General features: G+C 51.7%; 2 protein-coding genes across 5 annotated transcripts; both read left to right on the forward strand.

Moving 5' to 3' along the window:
• The first annotated feature begins 2,823 nt into the window (after positions 1-2,823).
• Positions 2,824-19,106, forward strand: EEF1D (eukaryotic translation elongation factor 1 delta). 4 transcript variants are annotated; one of them, XM_062626949.1, is made up of 9 exons: positions 2,824-4,080; positions 6,201-6,324; positions 8,058-8,129; positions 13,079-13,147; positions 14,775-14,871; positions 15,178-15,281; positions 16,164-16,412; positions 17,224-17,418; positions 19,005-19,106. In XM_062626949.1, exons 1-9 carry the CDS (start codon positions 2,840-2,842, stop codon positions 19,041-19,043), a joined length of 2,190 nt encoding a protein of 729 aa, XP_062482933.1. In that variant the 5' UTR covers positions 2,824-2,839; the 3' UTR covers positions 19,044-19,106. The 4 variants fall into 4 exon arrangements, with proteins under 4 accessions (XP_062482933.1, XP_062482931.1, XP_062482932.1 ...); XM_062626947.1 differs by having other exon boundaries at positions 2,840-4,080; positions 13,082-13,147; XM_062626948.1 differs by lacking the exon at positions 13,079-13,147 and having other exon boundaries at positions 2,840-4,080.
• A 2,569-nt stretch (positions 19,107-21,675) lies between these two features.
• Positions 21,676-27,640, forward strand: NAPRT (nicotinate phosphoribosyltransferase). The gene is made up of 13 exons (XM_062626952.1): positions 21,676-21,899; positions 22,583-22,710; positions 22,815-22,897; positions 23,072-23,202; positions 23,281-23,396; positions 24,342-24,535; positions 25,256-25,396; positions 25,522-25,606; positions 25,828-25,908; positions 26,530-26,632; positions 26,751-26,908; positions 27,150-27,257; positions 27,396-27,640. Exons 1-13 carry the CDS (start codon positions 21,713-21,715, stop codon positions 27,453-27,455), a joined length of 1,575 nt encoding a protein of 524 aa, XP_062482936.1. The 5' UTR covers positions 21,676-21,712; the 3' UTR covers positions 27,456-27,640.
• Positions 27,641-27,767: the final 127 nt, after the last annotated feature.

Genomic DNA, 27,767 nt, shown 5'->3' on the forward strand with positions numbered 1-27,767 from the left:
AGGGGTGGGGGAGTTTTTGGGATCCCTTTGGCTTTGGGGGTTTGTGTTACTCTGTTGCTAAAATACCCTTTTTATGTGTGACTTTGAATGAGTGACATGAGAAGCTGTCTCTGATGAGGCTTTGTAAGTTTAGCCTCATAGGTGTAACTCTGTGTGAGCCTTAAATGCTTCCACAAGCTTCCACATGTTGTATTGCTGCTTTTCCTGAAGGTACTAGGCTTGCTTATGCTGCTGGTATTTTATGTCTTCTCTCATTCATAGTATGTTGTACAGGTTGATAACTACTGGTAGAAACAGCTACAATGATGTGAATTCATTCTTTGACATGATAATTGTTGTATCTTCAGACTTCTTTAAGGTATTGACACTGGGGGGACCTGAGCTCCACTTTTGCACCACCATTGACATGAGAGGTTGGGACCTTCTCTGGCTGGTTCCCTGTCATGATCCTTTGGGATAGATGTTAGTGCCTTAAAATGGAAACTAAGTGGTTGTCTGTGGTGTTGGGTCATGAAGAGAACTTGGTTCTGGGGAATGAACCAGCTTTTGGTTGGATTGAGTGTGTTATATATGTGGGGAATTAACTGTATGGTACGTTTGGCTGGTGTCACTCTGTGTCCTCTCTCATGAGCTGCTGCAACTTTAGATGTGAAACTTGCTCTAACTTTATCCTTTTCTTTAATGCTCTCATAGGAGCTGAAAAAGTAAGTACTCTTGAGCTGCTGTGTGGGTTTTGTACTGTTAAAGGAAATACTGATCCATGCATTTTAGTGGGTCTTGGTCAAATGGGCAATGAAATGCTGATGGGAAGTGAAATATTGACAGGTTGGGACAGTTTGAGCTGTACTGAGTTGCGTTTGGGTTTATTGTTGCACCCATAGAACTAGCTGAAGATGTCACCTGTGAGTATAACACCCCCTGCATTGGGTTGATGAAGTATGCTTAATAAATCATCTCCTTGAAAGCTACAGACTGATTTTTTTCCCTTGGAATAACACAAAGGAATGTGAATGTGGAGCCAAGCAGAGCATATCAGGCTAATGTGGAAATCCAGTGTTCTGTTTAGGAACCCTAAGGAGCCTCAAAATCCACATGTACTGTCCAACCTGTGCACTTTCAGGTGTGCTTTTGCTTTTCCCATGGATTTGGTGCTGTTTCAGACCATGTGCACTGCAAAGCAGGACCTTAGTGCACAAGACTTTGCATTTACATCATTTAACCCTTTTCCAAGTCTTCCAGTGACTGAAATACAGGCATTTCTCCAACAAACCTTGATGTTACCTCTTAATAATCCCATTTAACTTGATATCTCCCATAAAGATTATATTTGAAGAGGGATGCTCTTTGCTACTTAATATAAAAGGTGTAGCAGCAAAGCTTATCCTGATGAGCAAACCCAAGTTACTACTTGCTTGTAGCCTTGCTCCTACTTTACAATGTGTGTGCTGGTGCTAACAAGTGGACGAATGTTCACTGCAAGCGCTGTTTTGTTTCTAGTTGCCTGTAGTAAGAAGTGGTTTATTGCTCTATAACTGGTGTAAAAATGCAGGTGGGGTGTGAAACAACATAAAGACTTTAAAATAAGCCTCAATTTTATCTACTTTTAAAGGTTTTGAGCTGTTCCACTGTGCTCTCAGCAGCTGGTGGAGGAGCAGTCCCACAACTCCAGTAAGAAAATAATCTTTTGTTTCTAGTGCTTCCTATCATTGAAATATAGTATTAAATTCCTTTATTTTAAACGATATGAACTAAAATTTAAAATATAAAGAGGCTAAAGTGTACGTTTATTGTTTTTACTGGGTTTTCAAGCCTTGGACTTGAGGCTTGTCAAATTTTCCAGGAATGATTGGACCTATAAAGGATCAGGTGAAATCTGGAGGATATTTCAGCTGTAGGTGACTTTGATTTGTCACAGCTAAACTTGAAGCTGTCAGAAACTAAAGACTAAAGAGAACTGGCTTAGAGGTACTGGATTTCAGCCTTTTTATGCAGTAACTCTTGGGATCTGACCGTGTAGTGCTTGGTAAAGAGACCTTTACCTCGTTACTGACTAGATACATGAGCACTACTCCGAGTTCTGTACCTGGGAAGAGAATTCCTATTCCATTTCCAGCAATCTACACATTAACTGTTTGATTATCTCTTACCATTTGTAGTAACATATGACCAGGGCAGAAAACACAAATCAGATGCAGTGGTTTTCATTTCAATGAGATCTTTTTGATAAACTAAACAAATCAGGAGATCTCTAGCTCTTGATCACCTTTAATAACCAGAAACTGGGGTTTTACATCAAAAAGGAGTGACAGTTTTTCAGTCAACTCCACCTGCTGGTTTTTGTAGCAGCGGAGCACAATGAGGTGTACGAAGCCTCTAAAGATACTCAAGAATTGGGGCATCTTTCTCTAGATGTCTTCCCAAAACAGTAGTTAGGGATACATAACAAGTACTTAAGGAGTAATCCACCAAGTTGGAAGAATCTGTTAGACATTAACCAGGGATTTCACCCCAAAATCATCATTTTTTCCGTGTCAGTTGTCTTCAGAAGTGTGTTTTCAGCCAGTGCCTTTATTTTTAAATCATAATATGCAGAATATTTGTCAGAACAGCAGAAATATACGGTTATTTTGATTCAGAAACTGTCTGAGGCAGTTTAAGTTCTTCAGAACACAGGCAAACCAGAACTAAATTGCTCTTTAATCATGAATAACAAGTGTGATGGCTTTTAACACTCTTTTATTACTTAAATCACTGAAGTCTGCTGCATGCCCTTGCTTTATTCACTTTTGCTGCCACTACATTGTTGTGCTTATCTTTTAATGCTGCCACTCTTTGGAAGATGAGGACAAGGAAACCTCCCTGCCCAGTAGAGAAAGTGTGGGTAGACAAGCACAAGTACGATGAAGCAGAGAGACTGCACTATGAAAGAGAAGCCATGTTAGCTGCTGCGGCTCCAGAGGAGTTCCAGGAGGTAGAGGCTGTCAATGGAGTCTGCAATGAGGACTCTGTTGATGGTGAATTCAAAGGAGACTTGAAGAAAACCAGGAATGGGAAGAAACAAAGGAAAAGGAAGCGTTCTCCCAAACCCAAGAACGTGGCCTCCAAGTTAGACTCTGTTCTGGCTGGCTTGTTAGCTGACCATGTGTGGTTTGAGAAACCTTTCTATGATCATGCTGAGGGCATGTACAGGAGGAAACTAGCAGATGGGCAGAGCCAGGAAGCACCTGAGACTGAACTAACTGCTGAGCAGTCCCCTGGCCAAGCTATTCCTAAGCCAAGGATGCTTTCAGTAGCCCTGTCCTGCTCCCATGGGAGTCTGTCTGCATGTCACCACGTTGTACAGGGGGTCTGGATCAACAAGTTTGACTTTGATAAGGCTGAGAAGGTGTTCCTTGAGAAATCCCAGTTCTTTGTGCCTCCAAATGTCCTAACCATCCCACCTGTGTGGTCAAACGGTGGCAGTGTTGGGATGAGAACACCAGATGAGGGCTATGGTACAGCCCTGCCTACTCCTGCTACCCCAGGCTTGGCTCCAGACATCGCTGCTGTTTCTGCTCCTTCCTTTGATACCAGTTTGTCCGACTCTGAACACCAGACAGTAAATGGCAAGCCCCAGCTTTCAAGCCTGCAGGCCCTCATGTCAGAGGTGTGGTTGGAGAAACCTCTGTATGATGATGCTGAGAAGAGCTTCTACGAGAACATGTTTGATGGGCACCCATCGGGCAGAGGCCGACAACAGCAACACTCGTGCCCCAGAGTGTCAAAGAACCACTATGAGGACAAGAAGAACCACAATGGAAAGCAAACAGACACCAACAAACACATGGAGACGGCCACCAACACTCTGCTTCCCAGTGATGCTGAGCAACCTCCACCTACCACCTTCTTCCTGCACGAGGACAGTGAGACTGTGTGGCTCAGTAAGCCAACATATGACCGTGCTGAGGCACGCTTCTATGCAGCCGAGGCTCTGCGAATGTCAAGGACAGGAGAAACTCCATTGGGAATGCAGGAATCAACAGTGGGAGAACCCTCCCAGCCAGCTGCTTGTGATTCCAGCCTACCTGCTCCAGAAATGAAGTAGGAGAAGTTTGTTCTGGGGTAACACTCACACACACAAAGCTCCTGGGGCAGGATTGAGCCGAAGGAGTTCTCGTGTGTAGAAGATGGTCCTTTGTGTCTGCAGAACCCAAGGACCTGTTTGGGGCAGGGGAACTGGGGGGGAACCTCCTTCAAGGAACCCCCTTCTCATGAACACTGGTGACGAAAGGTGTGGTGCCAGAGGTTAAGGGGTTTAAAGTGGTGGCTGGCAAGCTGAGGTTTGACCCTCTCTTTGCATGGGGGGAACCTGGGGCCATGTCTCTTCATTCCTGTTACATACAGAAGGTCATTAAAGTGGGAAGTTGGAGTAATTCATGGTTTAAACAGTGTTGCTGAGATGACAGAAGATGCAGTGCTTCATTTTTGAGTTTAAGAGGTTAAAATAGCAGCTGTTTGCTGTTGTATTTGTGTTAAATGCCACAAGATCCTTTAGGGAAGCAGTTTACCCCCAACTCTCTTGCAGAGCACATGGTCATTTAGCTCCATGAGAGAGGTATCTACATTTGAGTATCACTGCGAGTATACAGCTCAAAGAAGGCTTGGGAATGGCAGTGAAATACTATTTAAGACATCAGATTGGTGGGAGCATGTGCTGCGTTTGGTGGGTTAGACTTTTCAGGCTGGAATGTGCTGTTTGTTTTGGGATGGGACTAACTGGATTTATTGGAAGGGTTTTACAGTCTATACATCAAGTGCTACTGGTGAGTTACACATAAGCTTTAGGTGAGCCTTTCACCCTCTCCTATGTAGGATAATGTTCTCTTTCTGTTCAAGGCCAGGTTGGATGGGGCTTGGAGCAACCTGCTGTAGTGAAAGGTATCCCTGCCCATGGCAGGGGGTTGGAACTGGATGAGCTTTAAGGTCCCTTCCAACACAAACCATACCATAATTCTCTATTAGGTACTAGTTGGCAGCTCAAGCAGGGTCTTGGAGGTTTGAGCTCTGAGAATGACATCAGTGTAGAGGAGATGTACGGTGTGGTGGCCTCTGGTCCCTTCTGGATGGGTAGGTGAGGAGAGTGCTTGTTCTGCAGAAGACTCACCTGTTGGCTTCTGTGGAAGTGTTCTTCGGAAGGGTTACAGGCTTTTGAGGTTTGAAACTAGTTGCTCTCTCTGTGTTGTATGGTGGAACCTGGTTGTGATGCTCCATCCCTGCTCTCCCCACCTCCCCAAACTGATGTTGACTCTCTAGCTGGTTTGAATCATCCCTGACTTGAAATAAGAGCATTCTTCCTCTTGCAAGGCCTCCATCATTCCCCTTCCAGACCAGAAATGAAACCATCTTTGGAAGCTGCTGCCCTGAGGGAAGACACTACCATTCCACAGCAGTGTTAAGGTGGTTTATGCTGTTCCTCCATCCAGTGACAGGCATCTGCCCCTTGCAAGTGTTACATTGCTGCTGATTTTAACTTACAGAAGGCTGCAGCAGCTTCCAAAGGGGCAGGTGTGTCATTGTGAATCGTGTATGTAGCTGGATTCCAGGAGGCTGATCCTCATGGATGTCAGGCTTGGCTGTTCCTTACAGAAGGATTAGGTGGTGGTGCACCTAGTGAAGCATGGCATGACTAGGTAGAGACATGTAGTAGCTTAAAACAGCTCCTGGTTGGTGTTTGTGAGTGGTTATGTCTGGATTTGCCTGTCACAGAGCACCCTCTTGTTGACACATGCTGTTTGGAGCTGTGTATCCTTCAGCCTTTGGTTTCACTGTGATCAGGCATCTTAAAAGCATTTGATTCTCATACACAAGACATCTTAGCAGCAGAGTCCCCACGTGCTCCATTCTACGTGTAGAATGATGTAGGAAATCAAGCTCCAAAAGCTTTTTCTTGTGGGAGAAGGCACAGACCAGCTGATTTAGTCCTCCCTTGGTGGTGTGTCACTAAATGCAGGTCAGGCAGATGGGTGGAAGATTACTGCTCTGCTTTCATAACAAGATCCTATTGACTTAGAGCTTTCTGCTGGAGGGGGAAGCACCAAGCAGAGAGCTGCAGGCAGAGCTTTATGGGGAAAGGAAGCACTCTTCTGACAAGCTCATTGCAAGCTGCCACCCTCCTGTACTTCCAGAAACTCACTTTGGGCTTTTTCTTTCGCTTTCTGCAGCAAAATGGCAGTGGACTACTTTCTGCATGAGAAGATCTGGTTTGACAAGTACAAATACGATGATGCTGAGAGAAGATACTATGAGCAGATGAACGGGCCACTTGGCAGCTCCTCACACCAGCAGGTAATGCTTGTTCTTGGATGGGGTTTAACAGTACTGGAGCTCTGAGAGCCAGCACAGAGCAAGTGAAAGGACATGATCCACCTGGGTGTGGACTTTTGAATTAATTCCACTCTTGGTGCTGTTCTTTCCAAGGGTGAGTCTTCTCTGGAGCTCTTTAAGCCTCAGTTATGCCCCTTTTGTCTTCTAAGAGGCTATCTTCTGTGGTCTCTGAAGTATTTCTCCTGTACAACGAGTGTATTGGGAGATCAGACACCCTTGTAACAGAAGAACCAGTTACAGGTTGCAGCAGTTGATCTGTTCATGCTGCTGATGCTGTCTGGGATCTGGGGGTACAGTTCGAGCTGTGTTCCTTTGGACTGGGCTGCGTAAAGAATGGGCCTGTCCCCATTCAGCCATGGAAGAAGGACTTCTGCTGCCACATTGGAGCAGCTGAGCTTTATATCCCTTGGCAAGGGATACCCGACATAGTGCTTGAAGAGAGCCACCATGGCTCTTTAGAGACCAGGAATTAGGTTCTTCTCTGTGCTGTACCCTCTGAATTACTCAGTGCGCTCCTGCAGTAGACTCCAGCACAGTACTGGTGAGCGGAGGGGAGCTGGTGGAGGGGAATCATGGTGCTGCTGGAGTGATTCAAGCTTAAATGTTAGCCTGAAATGATGCCTCTTTGAAGGTGCGGTTCTATCATAACCTCTTCCTGCTGTGTAAAGAGCTGTTCACTGCTTATGCCTTTATCTAGAAGCCGCTTAGAGTTTTAAATGGCTTGCAAGTGGTTTAGGGGAAGCTTTTTGCTTAAGTAGGAGCTGCTAGGCACACTCTTGTCTATTCCTGCTGCCCATTGCTGGTATAGTGGTGGCACAGCATGAAAATAAGAAGCTATAGGTGAACTTTTTAGGTAGGTGTTAAAGTGTGAACCTCTGCAGTGCTCTTAGAACACTTAGCTCCTTACATGGCATGGCATAGTCTTCCAGTGATGTTCTGCCTGTGAGATATGAAGTGAAGGCTCTGGTGGAGATTCTGCAGCAGTTTATCAGCCACTTTCCTGCTAAGGAAAAAGATCCACACTCCTTAAAACCTTCCTGCAACCTGGAAGCAGAATCCACCTCGATGTACCTCTGTTGCTCTTCTGTGGTGTATTTGGCATGGGGTTTTGGGCAGTTCATATCTCAGATCTTGCCTGTGGGGTTGTAGTCCAGGAGAGGCAATGAGTGAATGGATCATGGAAACTGAATTTGCGCTCTAGGAAGTGAATCTTCAAATCCAGGTCAAATCCAGGCTAAGGGATGGCAGCAGGAGTATGGAGGGAGGCACAACTTGTGCTGCTATGCTCTGGGTCATATCTTTCTGGAGAGAAACCTTCAGTTAGAGCCATCACTTCTTGCCTGCATACAATGACAGGTAATACTATGAAAGCAGGCTGTTTAATGATAGATCTCTTAGGAACACTGAAGTGATTCCAGCCCTCTGCCTGGCTCTCCAGCTGCCCAAAGCATTCAGGATGATATAAAGAACCTAAAACCTCTTGACTGGACGATCCTGTGGACACATGGCCTGATGTGACCAAGGATTGATTCAGAACCAGTCCTTCTTTCAGCTCATTTAGCAATACTCGCTGAGCCATTGGAAGGACCCCATCCCCTGCTTCCTCCCCTTTTGATTTCTCATTTCCCTGTCCAGTTTTTGCTGTTTCCTCTCTTTCTTAAAAGCAATCTTGGTTCTTTCTGCACTGTTTGCAGGAGAACGGAGCCAGCACGATCCTCCGCGACATTGCCAGAGCCAGGGAGAATATCCAGAAATCACTGGCCGGAGTGAGTACCAAAGCTCTCACCACCTGGCTACCTGCAACCATATGGAGCTGTGGTGCATCTCACAGAGCTCTGCTGTGACCACTTCATAGATCATGTGGCTTCTTTTTGAATTTAGAAGGGGAAAGAGTTGAGGTGTGCAGTGCTACGTACCCACCAGCATAGCTTCATCCCATTAAGAACACTGTTCCTACTAGAGTGCATGCTGCTTACCTGCTTGCTAGCTTGCAGTGCTGCTTAAAACTAACTGCATTTGGGGTTAAATTACTCATTTCTATGCATTTTTCATTGTATCCTGGTGGAATGTTCCCACAAGTCTTATCTAACAGGTGACAAGTGGCTGGTACAATAACCTTGCTGAGTAGCAAAGCACTGAGGTGCCAGCAGGAGTATGTGTGGCTCTCCTGGGCTGCCACCTTCTCTTTCCTGTTTTGCTTTCAGTTAGGGTATGTGCAAAGAAATGCTGTCTTCCATCTGCTGCATCTAAGGAGTACAGCTTGGCTACACACTCTAAGTCTGGACCATTCTGTAGAAGCTCAGTAACCTCCTTTCTGGAGGTGGTTTTTGTGCTGATACCTGCAGACAGCACTTAACTTTTCAGTAGGAAGCTGAGATCTTAAGTTCATACTGCACTGGTTTTGTGGGTGAAGAAAACTCACAGAATACAGCCCGTGTGTCTTGATCTCTTACCTCTGTAGTGGGATACCTCCACATATCTTCCATCTGAGTTTATCCATCTTTTCATCTACATTGATTTGGCCTCGTAATTCCCTCTTGGGGTATTTAAGACCCTCAGTTTCTATTTGATCAGTACAAAACCAGGGAATTGAGACTTTCCCAAGGGGAATATTTCATATTTCTCTTTAAGACGACGCACTTGGGGTGAATACAAAAGACTTGGGTTAAATGCTTTCCCCATGGTGGTTTCACTACACCTGTAGAACCTGATATTGCAAAAGCAGCTTCTACAACTGCCTATGTGAGTGATCAGAGATAGAGGTGCAGGAAGAGCAGGGAAATTTGATGGAAGGATTAAATTTGCTTTGGTTAGACTCAGTGGCCTTGAATACAGCATGGGAATGAACGGGAAGTTGGGATATCTTAGTAATATTAAAACCAAACCATGTCAAGCAGGTAAATAGTTGTAAGGTTCCTAGTGCTGGTTTCTTACTTCAGCATCAGTATTTCAGCAAGCAGCTTAGGGGAGGTTTTCCTGAAGTGAATAATTTAAGTTTGTATCTGGAATAATGTGTTCGGTCTTCAAATAGAGACTGCCCACCCCTGTCAATGACTTTTAGCTTGGACTGGAGGCGGTTTTGTGTTGATACATACAGACAGCACTGTTAAAACTCTTAGCTCCCCATGACCCAGCTTCAGTGTGTGCTTGAGCACAGAACCCCCCAGTGTCCAAGGCTGCACCCCCAGAGCATGAGCAGCAGCTCAGGGATGGGATCCTGGCCCTCTGCTGTGTGAAGGGGAGACCTTAGAGCAGCTCCAGTGCCTAAAGGGGCTACAAGAAACCTGGAAAGGGGCTTTGGACAAGGGATGGAGGGACAGGCCAAGGGGAATGGCTTTAACGTGCCAGAGGGGAGACTGAGCTGAGCCCTTAGGCAGAAGCTCTTCCCTGTGAGGGTGCTGAGGCGCTGGCACAGGGTGCCCAGAGAAGCTGGGGCTGCCCCATCCCTGGCAGTGTTCAAGGCCAGGTTGGACACAGGGGCTTGGAGCACCCTGCTCTAGTGGAAGGTGTCCCTGCCTGTGGCAGGTGATTGGAACTGGAGGAGCTTTAAGGTCCCTTCCATCCCAAACCATTCTATGATGCTATGACTTCAGTAAGGCAAATATGTGGAGAAATATACTTTTTCCTCACATATAGCCCCCCCATCCCAAACAGAGTGGAAGAACTCTGCACAGATCACGTTAAATGCCTTTGGAAAGACTTTTTCCAGCTGGATGAGGTTGCTTCTTCCTCCAGGTCCTGCCTTCTGGAGGAATAAAGCTGGATGATGTAGGGACAGGAGCATTACCCAGCAGTGCTGCTCCTCTGCCCTGAAGGCATATTCTCATCTTACAGAATGGTCTGTGGTTTGAGGAGTTACTTGCCCTGGCCTGTGCCTCCTGCTAAAGAGCTTCTCTGTTGTTGGAGACCTGCAAGTTGGGATCATGCAGGTCCTGTAATAAGGAATATATTTAACCTGTAGCTCCCATTCTGCTCCTGAAGTACGGAGTTGCTGGGATAAGCAGAGCACATGGAAACAGTGACCTGCTTCCTATTTTGTAATCCCATTTATTTGACCAGGTTTTACCCTGGCTTATACGGCACCTTTTCAGCTTTTCCACATATTTCCACACCTCTTCCCTGGAACCTGAAGCTGTAAATCCCTTTGTGCTCAGTGCGTGGGTTACAAAGGCTGAGCTGTTGAGAAACAAGTCTGAAACCTCAGCTTTTGTAGCTGGTGTTTCTGGAGGGTCATCATTGAACTTGGACAGCGGTGACATAAAGCAGGGTTGACTTTAGAACATGCTTAAACTTTGGCTTTATGCTTCAGGAAGCCAAACTTAATACTGTGTGATCTACAGAGCAACAGTGAAGCCTGGTTTTATGGTCAGGATTCAGTCTTTCCTTCCACCTGAGCATGCAGATGTAGCAAGTGAAGAGTTGGCTCTTACAGGATGGGAAGATGAGTGCCTTTCTCTTGCTGTAAAGTTCAAGCAGAGCTGGTTTCAGATCTGCTTCGGATAGTGATGTTCTTAAACTGTGTGAATGAGCATTAGGTTTAAGGCGATGTTTGTACCTCTCAAAGGAGGGTTTGAAGCTCTTATGCTGGAAACATTTGTTTGCACATCCCTTTCATCCTGTTTTGCATGTTCACCTCTGCTTTCAGCAGTCTCTAGCTGTTTTCCACTCCATCACTTTATAAAAAGCTGTTGACATGTTCAGTGCTGGTGTTGGTGGCATTGAAGCTGCAGGTGATGAGAAATCTCACAGCCTGGGGACCTGAGGCATGGACAGGATGGACTTGCTTGAGATGATGAGCAAGTCCAACACAGTGGGTGACTGGGTTTGCACTTCCTACACCCCTTCCAGAGAAGGGAACCAAAAGGATGTCACTGCTGTGGGAGTCTGAAGCTTTGTTATTCCCAAGCTTCCTCTTACAAAGCTTCCTTCATCCCCTGCCTGTGGCTTCAAACATGAAAAGCTCCTGGAAAAGCTCTTGCTAAAGTGTTTGGAGAGCACTTTCTGTGAGCAGGTCACACCACCTGCAGGCAACCAGCCAGGATCCACCCTGGGGGAAAACCCTCTTCTAGTTCAACATCACTTCCCCACAGGTCAGCTTTGTCTGTCCGACCATGGTGAAACTTTCCATGCTTCCAGAGCTCAGATCAACCTGAAGGGAAGGTTATCACTAAAGGAAAAGGGGTTTGATAGCTCCAGATACAACTTGTAGTGAGGGAAGTGCCAGTTTCCAGCTGTGTCTTCTGGTTGGGGCTGTCATACCAAGGGTAGAGCTCTTAGATGTAATTGTCCAGACGAAGTTTCAGCTGATAGACAGAAATCTGTCTGGACAGCTACAAGAGCTCTTCCTTTGCCATGTCAGGGAGCTCACAGAGCACTCAAGAGCTATATAGAATCCCAGACTGCTTTGTGTTGGAAGGGACCTTAAAGTTCATCCAGTTCTGACCCCCTGCCATGGGCAGGGACCCCTGCCACTAGAGCAGGGTGCTCCAAGCCCCTGTGTCCAGCCTGGCCTTGAACACTGCCAGGGATGGGGCAGCCACAGCTTCTCTGGGCACCCTGTGCCAGCGCCTCAGCACCCTCACAGGGAAGAGCTTCTGCCTAAGAGCTCATCTCAGTCTCCCCTCTGGCAGGTTAAAGCCATTCCCCTTGGCCTGGCCCTCCATCCCTTGTCCCAAGCCCCTCTCCAGTTTTCCTGCAGCCCCTTTAGGCACTGGAGCTGCTCTAAGGTCTCCCCTTCAGGAGCCTTCTCTTCTCCAGGCTGCCCCAGCCCAGCTCTCTCAGCCTGGCTCCAGAGCAGAGCTGCTCCAGTCCTTGCAGCAGCTCCATGACCTCCTCTGCTCTCACTTAAGCAGGTCTGTGATGACAGAATAGCCAGTTGCCAGGACAAGCAGAGAAATGCTGGAATACTTCAGCATGTGGCTTGAAAGCATGATTTAGGGCTTCAAACTGCCAAATATCTGTGGTGCTTTCTGCTTACCTGATGAATTAGCTGCTTATGGAAAGGAACCCAGCTGCATCTCTCTGCAGGTGACACAGCTCCTGTTGAGTCACAACAAGAAGTGCTCTTCCAAGGGCTGGGGATGGATGTGACTCCTGCCAGGAGTCACTTGTCAGTGTATTAACTTTAACCTTGGCCTGGGTGATGGAACTAGAACAGCAAGAGATCAGGCAATGGGTTCATCTGAGCTTGAATTTGAAGGGCTACCCTAGTGTGGGGAGCCCGTAGTGGTTTCCAGCCTCTGTTCTCAGTGGTGCATGCAAGGATGGAAGCCCACAGAGGCTTCTCATCAAGTGCAGATCAGCGTTGTGTTGCTTTACTTCTCTGTAGGAGAGATGCATTAGTGGTGATAGTGGGCTTAAGGCAGCTCTACATGTGGTTCTGCATCTGCCAGGCATTAGGTGTCATCTAAATGACAGGAGAACTGGCTGAGGCTGCACCTCTGGTGTTACAGATGCCTGAGACCATGCTTTAGACATCTCAGCCCAGCTCTGCCACCCAGCTGTGTGACCTTGAAGCTGCCAGAGCTCATGGATGGATGTCTCTGCAGGTTTTGGTTGCTGTGTAGCTGGTGTGAGGCTGCATCTCGTTGCTTGATGACTTCCCCTGCATGTGGATCCGCTTCCTGCACTTGAGCTGCCTTTTCCAGCCTGAGTGAAATCCTTTTCTCTCTCCTGTGTTAAACCAATCATCCCCCAAACCTTTTGCCCTTTGCAGCAGAAGACAGTGCCTCGGAGCAAAGAAGCTCCTTCTGCCCGTCACAAGAGGCAGTCAGGCCGCTCAACTGTAAGTCCCTGTGCACGGATGGAGCTGTGGTGTGAGCTGAGAGGACATCGTAGGGCAAAGACAGCCCTACCTTGGAGAGATGGACCAAGTGCTCCTTCTTTACCATGACAAGTGTTTGTCTTTGCCATGTGGTTGTTGCTGCTGTGTAACATGGGACGTGGAGGTCTTCCAGCTTGGTGTGAGGACTATAAAGGATGTGTTGGAGACTGAGTTGTTTCATGGTGCTTTTGACATCTGGCCCGTGCCCCTTTTTAAGCGGAGAAGGGTCTTTTTGGCCTTCCCAGTAGGAGCAGCTCATGCTATTCCATGTATCTCCCAGAGCCAGGCATCTTCCAGACCTGCTTTCCTTGTGCCACGTATTGCTCCTCTGAACCCCTGTATTTCCCTCTCCATTTTCAGTGAATACTGAAATCTTAATCGTAGAATCCCAGACTGCTTTGGGTTGGAAGGGACATCTTCCACTGGAGCAGGGTGCTCCAAGAAGCCCCTGTGTCCAACCTGGCCTTGAACACTGCCAGGGATGGGGCAGCCACAGCTTCTCTGGGCACTCTGTGCCAGTGCCTCAGCATCCTCACAAGAAAGAATTTCTTCCTTATCTCCAACCTGAATGTCTCATTTCAGTTTGAACCTGTTCCCCCTTGCCCTGTCACCACATGTTCTTGTCAAAAGTCCCTCTCCAGCATCCTTGTAGCCCCCTTCAGACACTGGAAGCTGCTCTGAGGTCTCCACGCAGCTTCTCTTCTCCAGGCTCAACAGCCCCAATGTTCTCAGCCTGGCTCCATACAGGAGGTGCTGCAGCCCCTGAGCATCCTCGTGGCCTCCTCTGGCCTTGCTCCAACAGCTCCATGCCCTTCTGATGTTGGGGGCACCAGAACTGCACCCAGTGCTGCAAGTGGGGTCTCACCAGAGCAGAGTAGAGGGGCATGATCACCTCCTGTGATCTGCTGGTCATGCTGTATCATGTCAGCTACAACCAAGACCCATGTTACAATTGCATGCAGGCTGCACTTGGAAGGAGTATAAATGATTTTCTCTGTTTTACACAATTCTAAATAACAAGGTGTGAAACCCTTCCCTTTTCCAATATGAATTTATAGTTAAGGGCCTCCTTACACAAAAGCTTCCTTACTGTTAAACCAAATACTTCAAAGCTGGATCACTATAATTGCTCCCTCAGGATGTGTTAAAGTAGGTTTTGAGAAGACTTGAAAGGCTGGACTGGGGAAGTTAGGAGTAAAGGAATGTTGGGATCTCTTTCCTGTTTTCCCAGTGACTTGCTGGGTGATGTTACGTGGGTCACCTCTGTACTTCATGCCTCAGTTTGTAAGAGACCAGTTCCCTCATTTAAGGGGCTTAGTGTGGAACTGTTTAGTGGCAGTCTGACCTGAGACTGCAAAGAATGACTTCATCCTTTGCTCATCAGTTCCAACTTCAATATCTTGAGATGCATTTCATGCTTCATCCTCTAGAGATAGTAAATTTCTTACAAAGCCTTTAGAGAAAACATCCTTGTTCTATGATTAGCTCTCTAATTTGCTCCTTCCCTCAAGGCATAACTCTGCTTTGCTTCACTGAGCTCAGGAGTAGGTGAACAGATTGGTTTCATCTCTGTTTTTCCTTGTTGCAGGTGTCAAGCACATCCTCTTCTGGACCTTCTGGTGACCAAAATGATCTCCTCTCCAGAATTTCTCACCTGGAGGTAGAAAACCAAAACCTACGTAGTGGTAAGTAGAGCCTGCTGGCCCTGCTTCTGTGGGGTATATCCCTTGTCTGGGACATTGGCCTTATCTGTCACCAGGTGAGCACATCACAGAATCTGGTTTGGGTTGGAAGGGACCTTAAAGTTCATCGAGTTCCAGCCCCCTGCCAGTGTCTGGCTCAGAGCTTTGCAGGTTTCCCTCTGACTGGGGCAACTGGTGGCTTTTTAAAGCCCACTTTGAGCAGAAGCAAGTCTGTCCTGACTTGAGAGCTGGTGTAGAACCTACAAGATGAGCTTTGGTGTTTCTTCCCCCTGCCCCCTCTTCTGGCAGTTGTTTCAGACCTTCAGATGGCCATCTTCAAACTGGAAAGCCGCCTGAATGCTCTGGAGAAGTCCTCTACCTCCCACCAGCCCTCACCAGTTCCTCCAACCCAGGTGAGCCTCAGCAAAGCGCTGTTCATAGCATCATGGAATGGTTTGGGTTGGAAAGGACCTTAAAGCTCATCCAGCTCCAACCCCTGCCACGGGCAGGGACACCTTCCACTAGAGCAGCTTGCTCCAAGCCCCTGTGTCCAACCTGGCCTTGAGCACTGCCAGGGATGGGGCAGCCACAGCTTCTCTGGGCACCCTGTGCCAGCGCCTCAGCGCCCTCACAGGGAAGAGCTTCTGCCTAAGAGCTCATCTCAGTCTCCCCTCTGGCAGGTTAAAGCCATTCCCCTTGGCCTGTCCCTACAGGCCCTTGTCCCAAGCCCCTTTCCAGGTTTCCTGCAGCCCCTTTAGGCATTGGAGCTGCTCTCAGGTCTCCCCTTCAGGAGCCTTCTCTTCTCCAGGCTGAACCAGCCCAAATGTCCCCTTTAAGAATGTATTTAATTAAATTAAAGCTTTGTGAAAGCTGAACATGTGGCATCAGTGTGGTCTTTTCTTGTAGGTTGAAAGATGTGGTACTGGTGGTTTGCAGAATGTGTAGGCACACCCTCATGCTAGAAGACACCTGGTCCCATTCTCAGCTGCCATCCCACTGTTACGGTGTAGATACCTGAGCCCTTGGAGGATGAGCTCTTGGCTACGTGGTGGTTTCACTCCAGGAGTACAACTACAGCCATGCTGGGCCAGTTCAAAGGTCCATTTGGTTGAATGGCTTATTTTGATGGCCAATAGCTGATCCTTCACACAAATCGCACAGTGTGGACCATGTTTAGTGTTTTGAGCAGTGCCAGTTTCTGTTCCTGAGCTTCCCTTGAGTCTCTGATTCAACCTCAGCTTAACCTCTCCCCTTTTTCCTTCCTGTAAACTTGAATGTGCATCGCCCCACCAAAGAAGGTGGAACCATTCAGTGTTCCCTCCAAGAAAGTGGAGCTCCCTTCTGCTTCACCAGCAAAGAAACCAGAGCCAGCTGCTGCAGAGGAAGATGATGATAATGACATAGACCTCTTTGGGAGTGATGATGAGGAGGAAGACCAAGAGGCTGCTAAAGTCCGGGAGGAGAGACTGCGGCAGTACGCCGAGAAGAAGGCCAAGAAACCAGGTCTTATTGCCAAGTCCTCAATCCTTCTGGATGTGAAACCAGTGAGTAACAGAAGCGGAGAAGCTCCTGCATGAGGTTGTAACTGTCTGTTCCACATGCGAGTAGACTGGTGAAGATGGAACCAGTGGATTTCCAAACCAAGGGTTGGAGTGAGGTGGGATATTGAAGCCTCTTCGCTGCTGGGTTGCACCATGACAAGTGTAGGCTCGTATCTGAGGTTCCCCTAACCAGGATTAGCCTTTTTCCCCTGAAGGAATATCGGGTAATAAATGTCCTAAATACGGGAATCAGAATGGCTTGGGTTCCAGCCTCCTGCCATGGGCAGGGACACCTTCCACTAGAGCAGGGTGCTCCAAGCCCCTGTGTCCAACCTGGCCTTGAATGCTGCCAGGGATGGGGCAGCCACAGCTTCACTGGGCACCCTGTGCCAGCACCTCAGCACCCTCACAGGGAAGAGCTTCTGCCTAAGAGCTCATCTCAGTCTCCCCTCTGGCAGGTTAAAGCCATTCCCCTTGGCCTGTCCCTAAAGAGCCTTGTCCAAGGCCCCTCTCCAGGGGTAATCACATCTTTGTCAAACTTGCCATGGTAGAACAAGAGCTCTAAAGTGAGAAAGCAGTTGTGTTCCTGCAGGGAGAATCCGTCTTACATCTGTAGTAGTGCGTGTAGGTAGAACTGAACACGCTCTGTAGCAAAGTCAGGTTTAGCTTCACTAACCAAGTTGTAGTGCAAAACCGTGGTCAAGAAAGAGCCACTTGGATCAGCTGGAACCTGCTTAGAGACGAGATGTTGAATCAGTCACTTGGCTGAGGATGATCTCTAGGAGAACCCTAATGTTCCTTTGTGTTTTTGCAGTGGGACGATGAGACTGACATGGCAAAGATGGAGGAGTGTGTCCGGTCCATCCACATGGACGGCTTGGTGTGGGGAGCCTCCAAACTGGTCCCAGTAGGTTATGGCATTAAGAAACTCCAAATCCAGTGTGTGGTGGAAGATGACAAAGTTGGAACAGACATCCTGGAGGAGGAGATCACCAAGTTTGAAGACTATGTAAGTCTTGGGGCAAGCTGGGTGATGTCTGACCCATGGGGTCATTTTTAACTAAGGTGGTTCTGCAGATATTGCAGATATTGGACTTTTTATGGAAAAAATCATGGAATTGATGGTCTCTCCCTGCTGAGGCACTAAGTATAGAATCATGGAATCAAATAGGTTGGGAAAGCCCTTTAAGCCCATCCAGTCCAACCATTCCCCAGCACTGCCAAGGCCACCACTAACCCATGGCACTGAGGCCTCGTCTCCACACTGTGTGAACACTTGCAGGGACGGTGACTGCAGCCCTGCCCTGGGCAGCCTGTTCCAATGCCTGAGGACCCTCTGGGGAAGGAATTGTTCCTCAGCTCCATCTAAACCTGCCCTGGTGCAGCTTGAGGCCGGTTCCTCTTGTCCCATCCCTTGTTCCTTGGGAGCAGAGCCCAGCCCCTCCTGGCTCCATCCTCCTCTCAGGCACTTGTAGGGAGTGATGAAGTCCCCCCTGAGCCTTCTCTTCTCCACACTGACCCCCCCTGGTCCCTCAGCCGTTCCCCATCACACTTGTGCTCCAGGCCCTGCACCAGCTCCGTTGCCCTTCTCTGGCCCTGCTCCAGCACCTCAATGTCTCTCTTGTAGTGAGCATCCCAGCGCAGAACCCAGGATTCAAGGTGCAGCCTCACCAGTGCCCATCACAGGAGCACAATCCCTGCCCTGGCCCTGCTGCTGCACTGGTTCTGGTACAGGCCAGGATGCTGATGGCTTCTTGGCTGCCTGGGCACAAGGTGCTCACATTCAGCTCCATCAGTCAGCACCCCCAGGTCCTTCTCCCTGAGCAGTTTCCAGCCACTCTTCCCCAAACCAGGAGCATTCCATGAGGTTGTTGTGACTGAAGTGTAGCACTTTGCACATTGAACCTCATCCCACTGACCACAGCCCATGGATCCAGCATGGCCAGATCCCTCTGCAGCGCCTCCAACCTCCAGCAGATCAACACTCCAACTGCCCAACAACAGCTGAGCCCTAAGGGACACCACTAGTGACCAGTCACCAACTGGAGCTGTCTTCATCCCCATCCTTCTCTCTGTGGAGATGATTTTAAGAGCTCCAGCTCTGTGCCAGTTGATGCACAGGCTCAGTACAACTTAGTCTCACTGTTAGTGACATGGCTTGGCAGTGGCCTTGTTATGTTAGTCCTGGTTGAACTTGATGATCTTAAAGGTCTTTTCCAGCCTGGTTGACTCTGTCTTGAGAGAGCACCATGGGTTTATTAATCTTTGCCTACTCTTCCTTATATTTAATCAGGAACTTTTGCTCTTTCATCTTCCTGTTCCCAGAAACTTAGTTCTTCACAGGCTGGGCCATCTAAAGACTCCTGCAATGACCAGCACAGCATCCTGTTGTGACTGGTGTCACCAAGAACATTCAAGTAACACCCCTTAAACATCTTACCACAGCTTGGAGCTGATCTAAGGGACCTGGGCTGTGCTTTTGACCTGATTGAGCATCACTTGTGCATGTTGTGAAGGAATCCCTTCTCCAAGAGCTTTATTAATGCCTGAAACCACATTGGTGACCTCTAAGCTGCTGTTTTTGTTCCCTTTCAGGTGCAGAGTGTTGACATTGCTGCTTTCAACAAGATCTAGAAGAAAAAACCGTATCTACCCCCTCTGAAACTGTAACTAATAAAGATGGAGATTGGGAGTGCAGATTGGGGTGGTTTTCTCTGCCAAGTGCAGCTTCTCCAGAGTGATTTGTTGGGAAGCTTTGGGATGTTTCCCTTTGTAACAGCCCTTAGGGGTTGAAATTAACATCGGAGTGGTAGCCTGTGCAAGAGGGGGCTACCAAATTGGGATCCCCCCCACATCGGACTGAGTCAGCAGGGAAGGATCCAGGACTTGCTGTTTCAGGGCTGAATTTCCTCCCTCTTTCTCCCCTGTTGCTCTTTCTATCCTGCACAGTTGCTTCAGCTGATCATTGGGTTCAGGAGGAGCCCTGTGGAAAGGGGAGGTGCCATTTCTGGGCTCTCTCACTGTGCCAGAGGCCAGAGTCCAGGCTGAGTCTCACAGGGAGCAAAGGGGAGGTGACAATGGCTCCAGTGCCGGTGTGCTATCCGGTGTGGCTGCTTTGGGCCTGGTTGGTGGCATGTCAGGTGCTGGGGCTGATGCACTTGGTGCCTGTTGCGCACTGTCCCTTGTCCCTGTGTTGCTGTGGCTGGTGTTTTGTCCCAGCTGATGTGTGATGTGTCCTGTGCTGCTTGTTGGGCTCTCGGGTGTCCCTCTTGTCTCACGCTGCTGTCCCCAGAGTCCCATGTGATAGCTGGGGCCACGTGTGCCTGCTGCTAGCCATGCAGTGTCCCATCAACCTGGTCCTATGTGCCCTGTGTCACTTGTGTGCTGCCATCACAGGTGCCCTGTGTCCCTATACCACCCATGATCAGTGCACCCCAAGCCTGGTGCTTTGGGCACCCTTCTGTGTCTGGGTATCCCGTGTTCCGTCCTCCCTGGACCATTTGTCCCTTAAGCCACCAGTGTCCCATATGCCTGGTGCTAGGGGTGTTGGGTGTCCTGGGTACCCAGTGTGCCATCTGCCTATGTGCTGCCACCCATGGTGTCCAGTGACCTCTCTGTGCTGCCATCCCTGTGTGCCCATGTGCCCTTGTGTGCAGCCACCCCGGTGCATGTGTGTCCCATGTCCCTGTGTGCTGCCATCCCTAGTGCCCTGTGTTCTGCCATCGCTGTGTGTCCCATGTGCTACTATCCCTGTGCCTCATCTCCCCTCTGTGTTGATACCCTTGTGTCCTATGTCCCTGTATGCCCCGTCCCCTCGCTGCTGCCATCCCTATATCCCTGTGTGTCCGGTGTCCCCAGGTGCTCCATCCCTGTGTGTCCGATGTCCTCATCCCTGGTGTCCTGTGACCCGTGTGTCCCCATGTGCTCCCATTCATGTTGCCATGTGTGCTGCCATCCCTGCACCGTTTCCCCTCCGTGTTGCTGCCCTGTGCGTCCTTGTGTCCCTGTGTGCTCCAGCTCCTGTTGTCCGGTGTTCCCATCTGCTGCTGTCCTTGAGTATCTGGTCCCCTCTGTGCTGCTGTCCCTGGTGCCACGTGTGCCCCATTTCCCCTCTCTGCTGCCATCCCTCTGTGTCCGGTGTCTCAACGTGCCGCATCCTCGTGTGTCCGGCATCCCCTGCATTCTGCCATCCCTGTGTGCTACTCTCCCTGTGCCTCATCTCCCCTCTGTGTTGCCACCCTTGTGTCTTATGTCCCTGTATGCCCCGTCCCCTCTCTGTGCTGCTATCCCTGTGTCTCTGTGTGTTTGGTGTCCCCAGGTGCTCCATCCCTGTGTGTCCAATGTCCTCATCCCTGGTGTCCTGTGACCCGTGTGTCCCCATGTGCTGCCATCCCTGCACCGTCTCCCCTCTGTGCTGCTGCCCTGTGTGTCCTTGTGTCCCTGTGTGCTCCATCTCCCGTTGTCCGGTGTTCCCACGTGCTGCTGTCCTTGAGTGTCCGGTCCCCCGTGTCCTGTGTTGCCATCCCTGGTGACATGTGCGCCCCGTTCCCTCCGTGTCCAGTGTCCCAACGTGCCGCATCCCCTGTGTTCTGCCATCCCTGCATGCCCTGTGTCCCTGGCTGATGTGCGGATAGATTCCACAGCTCGTTAAAGTTGTAAAGTAGGTATGCTTTATTCAGCGCTGAGGCGCATGGGGGATTGCTCCTCCAAAGGCACGCGCATCTGAGTGTCGTTTCCTCTTTATATTTATCTCCTAAAGTTATGCATGAGGTTGCACAACACGCCTATACATACTCATGGCCTATCCCTGCTTCGTGTAAGTCCTTTGTGCCTGCACAGTGCCTCCTGGTTGTCGTGGGCGAGGGTCTCAAGATGAAGTAAACGAGTCTTCCTCGCGCCTGAACTTCTCACCCGTTACGCTTGCTCCCTGAAGGCTTGGTGAGAGCCAATCTCCGCCTGCCTGGGCGTCCAACGCACGGGAATCAAGTCACGGTCCCTCCCTCTTCCCGACAGCCACGTCCTCACACCTCGTCCTCTCCTCGCACTCACGGCGAGTGCTGATAAGCGTGACCGAGCAGTAGCACCGTTAAGCAAGCGGCTTGATCTGCCCCCTTGTACGACAGGCACAAGCGAGCAGCTTGACCTTCCCCCCGCCCCGTACACGGGTCACCCCTTCGCCTTCCTCCGCTGCCCGCCGTGCGCGCATCGCCCGGCTCCTTCCTCCTCCTCCTCCTCCTCCTCCTCCCTCCGGGCCGCCGCGCTCCGCCCGCCGCTCCCAGGCTGCCCCGCGCGGGGGGGGGGCCATGTCTCCGCTCACCGACCTCTACCAGCTCACCATGGCCTACGGGCACTGGCGGGCCCGGCGCCACCGCGCCCCGGCCGCGGCCGAGCTCTTCTTCCGCCGCGGGCCCTTCGGCGGCTCCTTGGCGCTGGGCGCGGGCCTGGCCGAGGCGCTGCGCTGCCTGCGGGCCTTCCGCTTCTCCAACGCGGGTGCGTGCGGGACTGCGGAGGGGGGGACGGGGGGGGGCAGCAGCTGAGGGGGGCACGGAGCTGCTGCGAGGGCTGGAGCAGCGCTGCCATGGAGCCGGGCTGAGAGAGCTGGGCTGGGGCAGCCTGGAGGAGCGGAGACCTTAGAGCAGCTCCAGTGCCTGAAGGGGCTGCAGGAAACCTGGAGAGGGGCTTGGGACAAGGGATGGAGGGACAGGCCAAGGGGAATGGCTTTAACCTGCCAGAGGGGAGACTGAGATGAGCTCTTAGGCAGAAGCTCTTCCCTGTGAGGGTGCTGAGGCGCTGGCACAGGGTGCCCAGAGAAGCTGTGGCTGCCCCATCCCTGGCAGTGTTCAAGGCCAGGTTGGACACAGGGGGTCGGAGCACGCTGCTCTAGTGGAAGGTGTCCCTGTACATTGAACTGGATGAGCTCTAAGGTTCCTTCCAACCCAAAGCATTCCATGATTCGATGTCCAGTGGGACATGGGGGGCAGTGGACATGAACAACGCTCAGGGAAACACAGGAGGCCCTCCATGAGAACAGAAGGGACTCCCTCCAGGGGTAACCCGCCCCCCAAGTCCCCCATATTTCATCACATCCCTTACTGGCTGCTGTTTAGTGCCCCCTGCCTATAAGGGACATGTCCCTGGGCACCCCCGGTCCTCACCAAGCTCTGCCCCTGCAGACGTTGCCTACCTGCGCTCCGTGCTGCCCAGCACCACCGAGGACGCCTTCTTCGAGTACCTGTCCACGCTGGACGCCTCCGAGGTGACTGTGTCGGCCGCGCCGGAGGGCTCCGTCGTCTTCCCCAGGGTGGGCCATGCTCGGTCCCCTCCTGTGCTCTGCAGGGGCTGCGGGGCCTCTGGCTCCCGCATCCCTGAGGAGGACAGGAGCTCAGCGCTGAGGTGTCCTCGCAGGTCCCGTTCCTGCAGGTGAAGGGGCCGCTGCTGGTGGTGCAGCTGCTGGAGACCATGCTGCTGTGCTTGGTCAACTACGCCAGGTAGGGACTGGTGTCCCTGCTGCTGGGGACAGCAGCATCTCCTCCGGGGACCACAGGGGACCACATCCCCTGTGGTTGAGTGGAGAAGGTGCTGAAGCCCTCCCCTCTGCTCTTGGCTGTGTGCTGGCTCCGTGTTCAGCCTGGCTTGGTGGGACCTGTCCCTTCCTCCCGTAGCCTGGTGGCCACGAACGCTGCCCGCTTCCGCCTCCTCGCTGGTCCAGACGTGAAGCTGATAGAGATGGGGCTCCGCCGCGCGCAGGGGCCGGATGGTGCCCTTTCAGCATCCAAGTACTCCTACATCGGGGGTGAGTGACGCCCTGGGGTGCCCGGTGGCACTGTGGCCGTGTCATTAAGTGGTGCGTCCACCCCATCCCTCCTCACAGGCTTCGACAGCACCAGCAATGTCCTGGCGGGGAAGCTCTACGACATCCCGGTGCGTGGCACCATCGCCCATTCCTTCATCATGTCCTTCACCTCCCTGGAGGAGGTGCAGCCCCGGGTGAGCATCGCTGCGGGCAGGGAATGGGGATGGGATGGACATGAGATGGGGTGGGGTGGAGATGGGGATAGGATGGGGATGGAGGTGGGAATGGGAATGAGATGGGGATGAGGATAGTATGGGAATGGAGATGGGATAGGGATGAGATGGGGTGGAGATGGGGATAGGGATGGGGATGGAGGTGGGAATGGGAATGAGATGGGGATGAGGATAGTATGGGAATGGAGATGGGATAGGCATGAGATGGGGATAGGGATGGGATGGGGATGGAGGTGGGAATGGGAATGAGATGGGGTGGGGTGGAGATGGGGATAGGGATGGGATGGGGATGGAGGTGGGAATGGGAATGAGATGGGGATGAGGATAGCATGGAAATGGAGATGGTATGGTGATAGTATGGGAATGGAGATGGGATACGGATGAGATGGGGTGGGGTAGAGATGGGGATAGGGATGGGATGGGGATGGAGGTGGGAATGGGAATGAGGTGGGGATGAGGATAGTATGGGAATGGAGATGGGATAGGGATGAGATGGGGTGGGGTGGAGATGGGGATAGGGATGGGATGGGGATGGAGGTGGGAATGGGAATGAGATGGGGATGAGGATAGTATGGGAATGGAGACGGGGTGGAGGTGGAGATGGGGATACGGATGGGGATGGTATGGGAATGGGAATGAGATGGGGATGAAGATAGTATGGGAATGGAGATGGGATGGGGACAGGGATGGTATGGTGATAGTATGGGAATGGAGATGGGATGGGGACAGGGATGGTAAGGCGATAATATGGGAATGGAGATGGGATAGGGATGGTACGTGAATGGTGATGGGATAGGGATGAGATGGGGATGGGGATGATATGGAGTTGGGATGGGAATGGAGATGGGGACGTGATGCTCTGCCCATGGCACCGTGGAGGATGCAAAGCCCATGTTCTCCGGGCAGGAGGTGCTGCCGCAGGCAGGAGGAGAGCCAGTGGATCTCGTGGCCCTGGCCGTGTCCTGGCTGCAGCGGGTGTGTGAGCTGCTGCAGACCCCTCCTGAGAGGGCGAACCAGGGGGAACTGGCTGCGTTCGTGTCCTACGCCATCACCTTCCCCAGTAACTTCCAGGGGCTGCTGGACACCTATTGTGTGAGGAGGTGGGAATGCCGAGTCCCACGGCGGGGCTTTATTGCTGTGGCAGAGGGGATGGGAGCATCCCCCCTTGCTTGGTGGCCTTCAAGCACGGATAGAATCATAGATACCTACACTGGTGAATTCTGCCTTTATAGAACCATGGAATGGTTTGGGTTGGAAGGGGCCTTAAAGCTCATCCAAGTCCAACCCCTGCCACAGGCAGAGACACCTTCCACTAGAGCAGCTTGCTCCAAGCCCCTGTGTGCAGCCTGGCCTTGAACACTGCCAGGGATGGAGCATTTACCACTTCCTTAGGCAGCCTGTTCCAGTGTCTCACTGTAAAGAATTCCTTCCTTATATCCAACCTAAATCTTCCCTGTTTCAGTTGGAACCTTATCATCCCCTCTCCTATCACTCCAGTCCCTCTCCAGCACCCCTGTAGCCCCCCTTTAGACACTGGAAGCTGCTCTGAGGTCTCCACGCAGCTTCTCTCCTCCAGGCTCAACAGCCCCAATGTTCTCAGCCTGTCTCCACACAGGAGGTGCTCCACCCCCTGAGCATCCTCATAGCCTCCTCTGGACTTGCTGCAGCAGCTCCATGTCAACATAAGAAGGACAAGGAGCTGTTGGATTTCCACCTGCAGCATTCCCAAGCTTCACTGTTGCCTGATGGACCTGCTGGATCCATCCTAGGTCCCTGTCCCCCACTCCAATGGACATTAACCCTCTCTTCCTCCATCCCAGGAGTGGGTTGCCCAACTTCTGTGCGGTGGCGCTGGCCCTGCAGCAGCTGGGGTACCGTGCCATCGGCGTGCGCCTGGACAGCGGGGACCTGGCCAAGCAGTCCAAGGAGATCCGCAGGGTGCTGCGAGCCTGTGGTGCTCAGTGAGTCCCACACCAACCCCTGGCTGGGTGCCACCGGCCCTGGCTTCACCACCCGGGTCATGGGGCGACGGGAGCAGAGTTCTGGGTCCCCCAAACCCTTCACCCCATCCCTTGTTCCTCACCAGCTTCCAGGTGCCCTGGTTTGAGACCATCCCCATCGCCGTCAGCAACGACATCAGTGAGCAGAGCCTGGAGGAGTTCAGCAGGGAGGTGAGGTGGCTCCTCACCGTGGCCTTTGCTGAGGTTTGGGGTGGATGCGAGTCACCGGGGACGTTCTCCCTGGGTGAGAACAGAGAAGAGTTTCCAGGGTAGGAAAAACAGGGCTTGTTTGGGTGGGATGGACGGACAGACAGACGCCTCTGGGCAGAGCCGTGCCCCATGGCTCTTGTTGTGATGGGTTTTTCATGATCCCTGTCTTCCCTTTGCACCAGGGGAGTGAGATTGATATGATCGGCATTGGGACCAACCTGGTGACGTGTCCCCTGCAGCCATCCCTGGGCTGTGTCTACAAGGTAGAGGTGGCAGCAGCTCTTGGTCCTGCTTGGCCTGGGGGGCTCCCTGGGATCTCCTGGGCTTTGCAAGGCTGGGGATGAGGAGTGAAGGGGGATCTATCATCCAGCTCCAACCCCTGCCACTAGAGCAGGGTGCTCCAAGCCCCTGTGTCCAACCTGGCCTTGAACACTGCCAGAGATGGGGCAGCCCCAGCTTCTCTGGGCACCCTGTGCCAGCGCCTCAGCACCCTCACAGGGAAGAGCTTCTGCCCAAGAGCTCAGTCTCCCCTCGGGCAGGTTAAAGCCATTCCCCTTGTCCCATCCCTACAGGCCCTTGTCCAAAGCCCCTCTCCAGGTTTCCTGTAGCCCCTTTAGGCACTGGAGCTGCTCTTAAGGTCTCCCTTTCATGGACATAACATTGATGAGTGCACTGCAGTGAGGAGCTTGCAGACAAATGGCCAACTCCGGGGTGCTTTGAGGGTTCTTTTATCATGCCTTCAGCTGGTTGTTGCGCCAGTGGCCTTCCCAGCTCATGGGGACACTCACAGAGGGCACAGAGCTCAGCAGGTCTTCAGCACCACCCTGAATCAGTGCCTGTGACAGAAATCAGGTGCCCATCCCCTTAATCGCCTTCCCCTGCAGCTGGTGGAGGTCAATGGCTCCCCGTGCCTGAAGCTCACAGAAGATGAGGAGAAGATGACAATCCCAGGGACTAAGATGATCTATCGGCTCTCTGATGCTGCTGGTGAGTCGAGCTGTCCTTGTCCCTGTCCTACCCCCTTAACCTGTGTCCCCAGTCCTGCTCCATAACCCTGTCCCTGATGCCCTGTGCACCCTGGTCTCTAACCCGGTCCCCCCTGCAGGTCACCCCTTCATGGACCTCATGGCGCTGGAGGAGGAGCCCTCACCCAGAGCAGGGCAGGAGCTGGTGGTCCGTGTCCTGGGGCAGCTTGGTGAGACCAGCAAGGTCGTGCCCAGCGCAGTGGAGCCCCTTCATCGCACCTACTTCAGAGATGGGCAGGTCAGGGGTGGCTCTGCTGGTCCTTCATGTTGGGTGAAGGACCAAGCCAGGGTGGTGGTGTCTTGGCCATCATGAATCAGACAGTTAAATCCCTGTGTTTCCTTGCATCCGAGATGGTCTCAGCTCCAACCAAGGTGCCACCAAGCACATGGTGCCATCAGAGTCCAGCCTGGAGCTGGCTCACTGGGGCTTGGTGACCATCTCCCCCCATGGTCCTGGTGATACATCTCTATCCTTGTAGGTGTGTGAGCCCCTGCCCAGCCTGACCGAGGTGAGGACCCACGCTCAGGTGTCCCTTGGCCTCCTCAACCCTGCTCACCGCCGGCTCCATGACCCACAGCCCTACCTGGTACATCCATTATGGCACCATCAATCCACACCCAGGAGCCCTGCCCAGCACTGGAGGCCTGAGCCTGGCTCCACCAGAGCATGGAGATGGGGCTGCACGTCCCCATAGGGCTCATTGTCCACTCTTGCTCCCATGTAGGTGGCTGTGACAGAGAAGCTGCACCAGCTTCTCACCACGCTGCAGCAGGCCAGCCAGTGAGGAGGTCCCTGCTCATCCCCTGCTTGGCACCAGCTCTTCTTCATGCTCTTTTGAAGGCCAAGTGAATACATTGGGAATCAGTGGCTTCAACAGCTCTGTGTGTGCTGCTCAGCTGGAGACCCGGCAGGAACTGGAAGAGCACCCAGAGATCCCAAAGCTGGGATGAGGCAGGTGGAGCTGGGAGGTCCTTCCCTGCCCACCCTGGGGACCCTGCACCTTCTCCCATGATGGTGCTGCCAAGATCAGTGCTCCTGCAAACCCTGTGCCTTCTGTTGTGGCAGCATTGCCCACCGTGCCTCACATCATGCCAGC

The sequence above is a fragment of the Pezoporus occidentalis genome, unplaced genomic scaffold (assembly GCF_034315485.1).
Source record: "Pezoporus occidentalis ecotype Australia unplaced genomic scaffold, CSIRO_AGI_Poc_V1 ctg3, whole genome shotgun sequence".
NCBI classification, from domain to species: domain Eukaryota; kingdom Metazoa; phylum Chordata; class Aves; order Psittaciformes; family Psittacidae; genus Pezoporus; species Pezoporus occidentalis.

Coding starts and splice junctions, on each gene's coding strand:
- EEF1D (XM_062626949.1), top strand. CDS start 2,840: ATGAGGACAAGGAAACCTCCCTGCCCAGTAGAGAAAGTGTGGGTAGAC. Junction 4,081..6,200: donor CTACCTGCTCCAGAAATGAA/GTAGGAGAAGTT, acceptor CGCTTTCTGCAG/CAAAATGGCAGTGGACTACT. Junction 17,419..19,004: donor TCACCAAGTTTGAAGACTAT/GTAAGTCTTGGG, acceptor GTTCCCTTTCAG/GTGCAGAGTGTTGACATTGC.
- NAPRT (XM_062626952.1), top strand. CDS start 21,713: ATGTCTCCGCTCACCGACCTCTACCAGCTCACCATGGCCTACGGGCAC. Junction 22,711..22,814: donor GCTCCGTCGTCTTCCCCAGG/GTGGGCCATGCT, acceptor GTGTCCTCGCAG/GTCCCGTTCCTGCAGGTGAA. Junction 23,397..24,341: donor TGGAGGAGGTGCAGCCCCGG/GTGAGCATCGCT, acceptor TTCTCCGGGCAG/GAGGTGCTGCCGCAGGCAGG.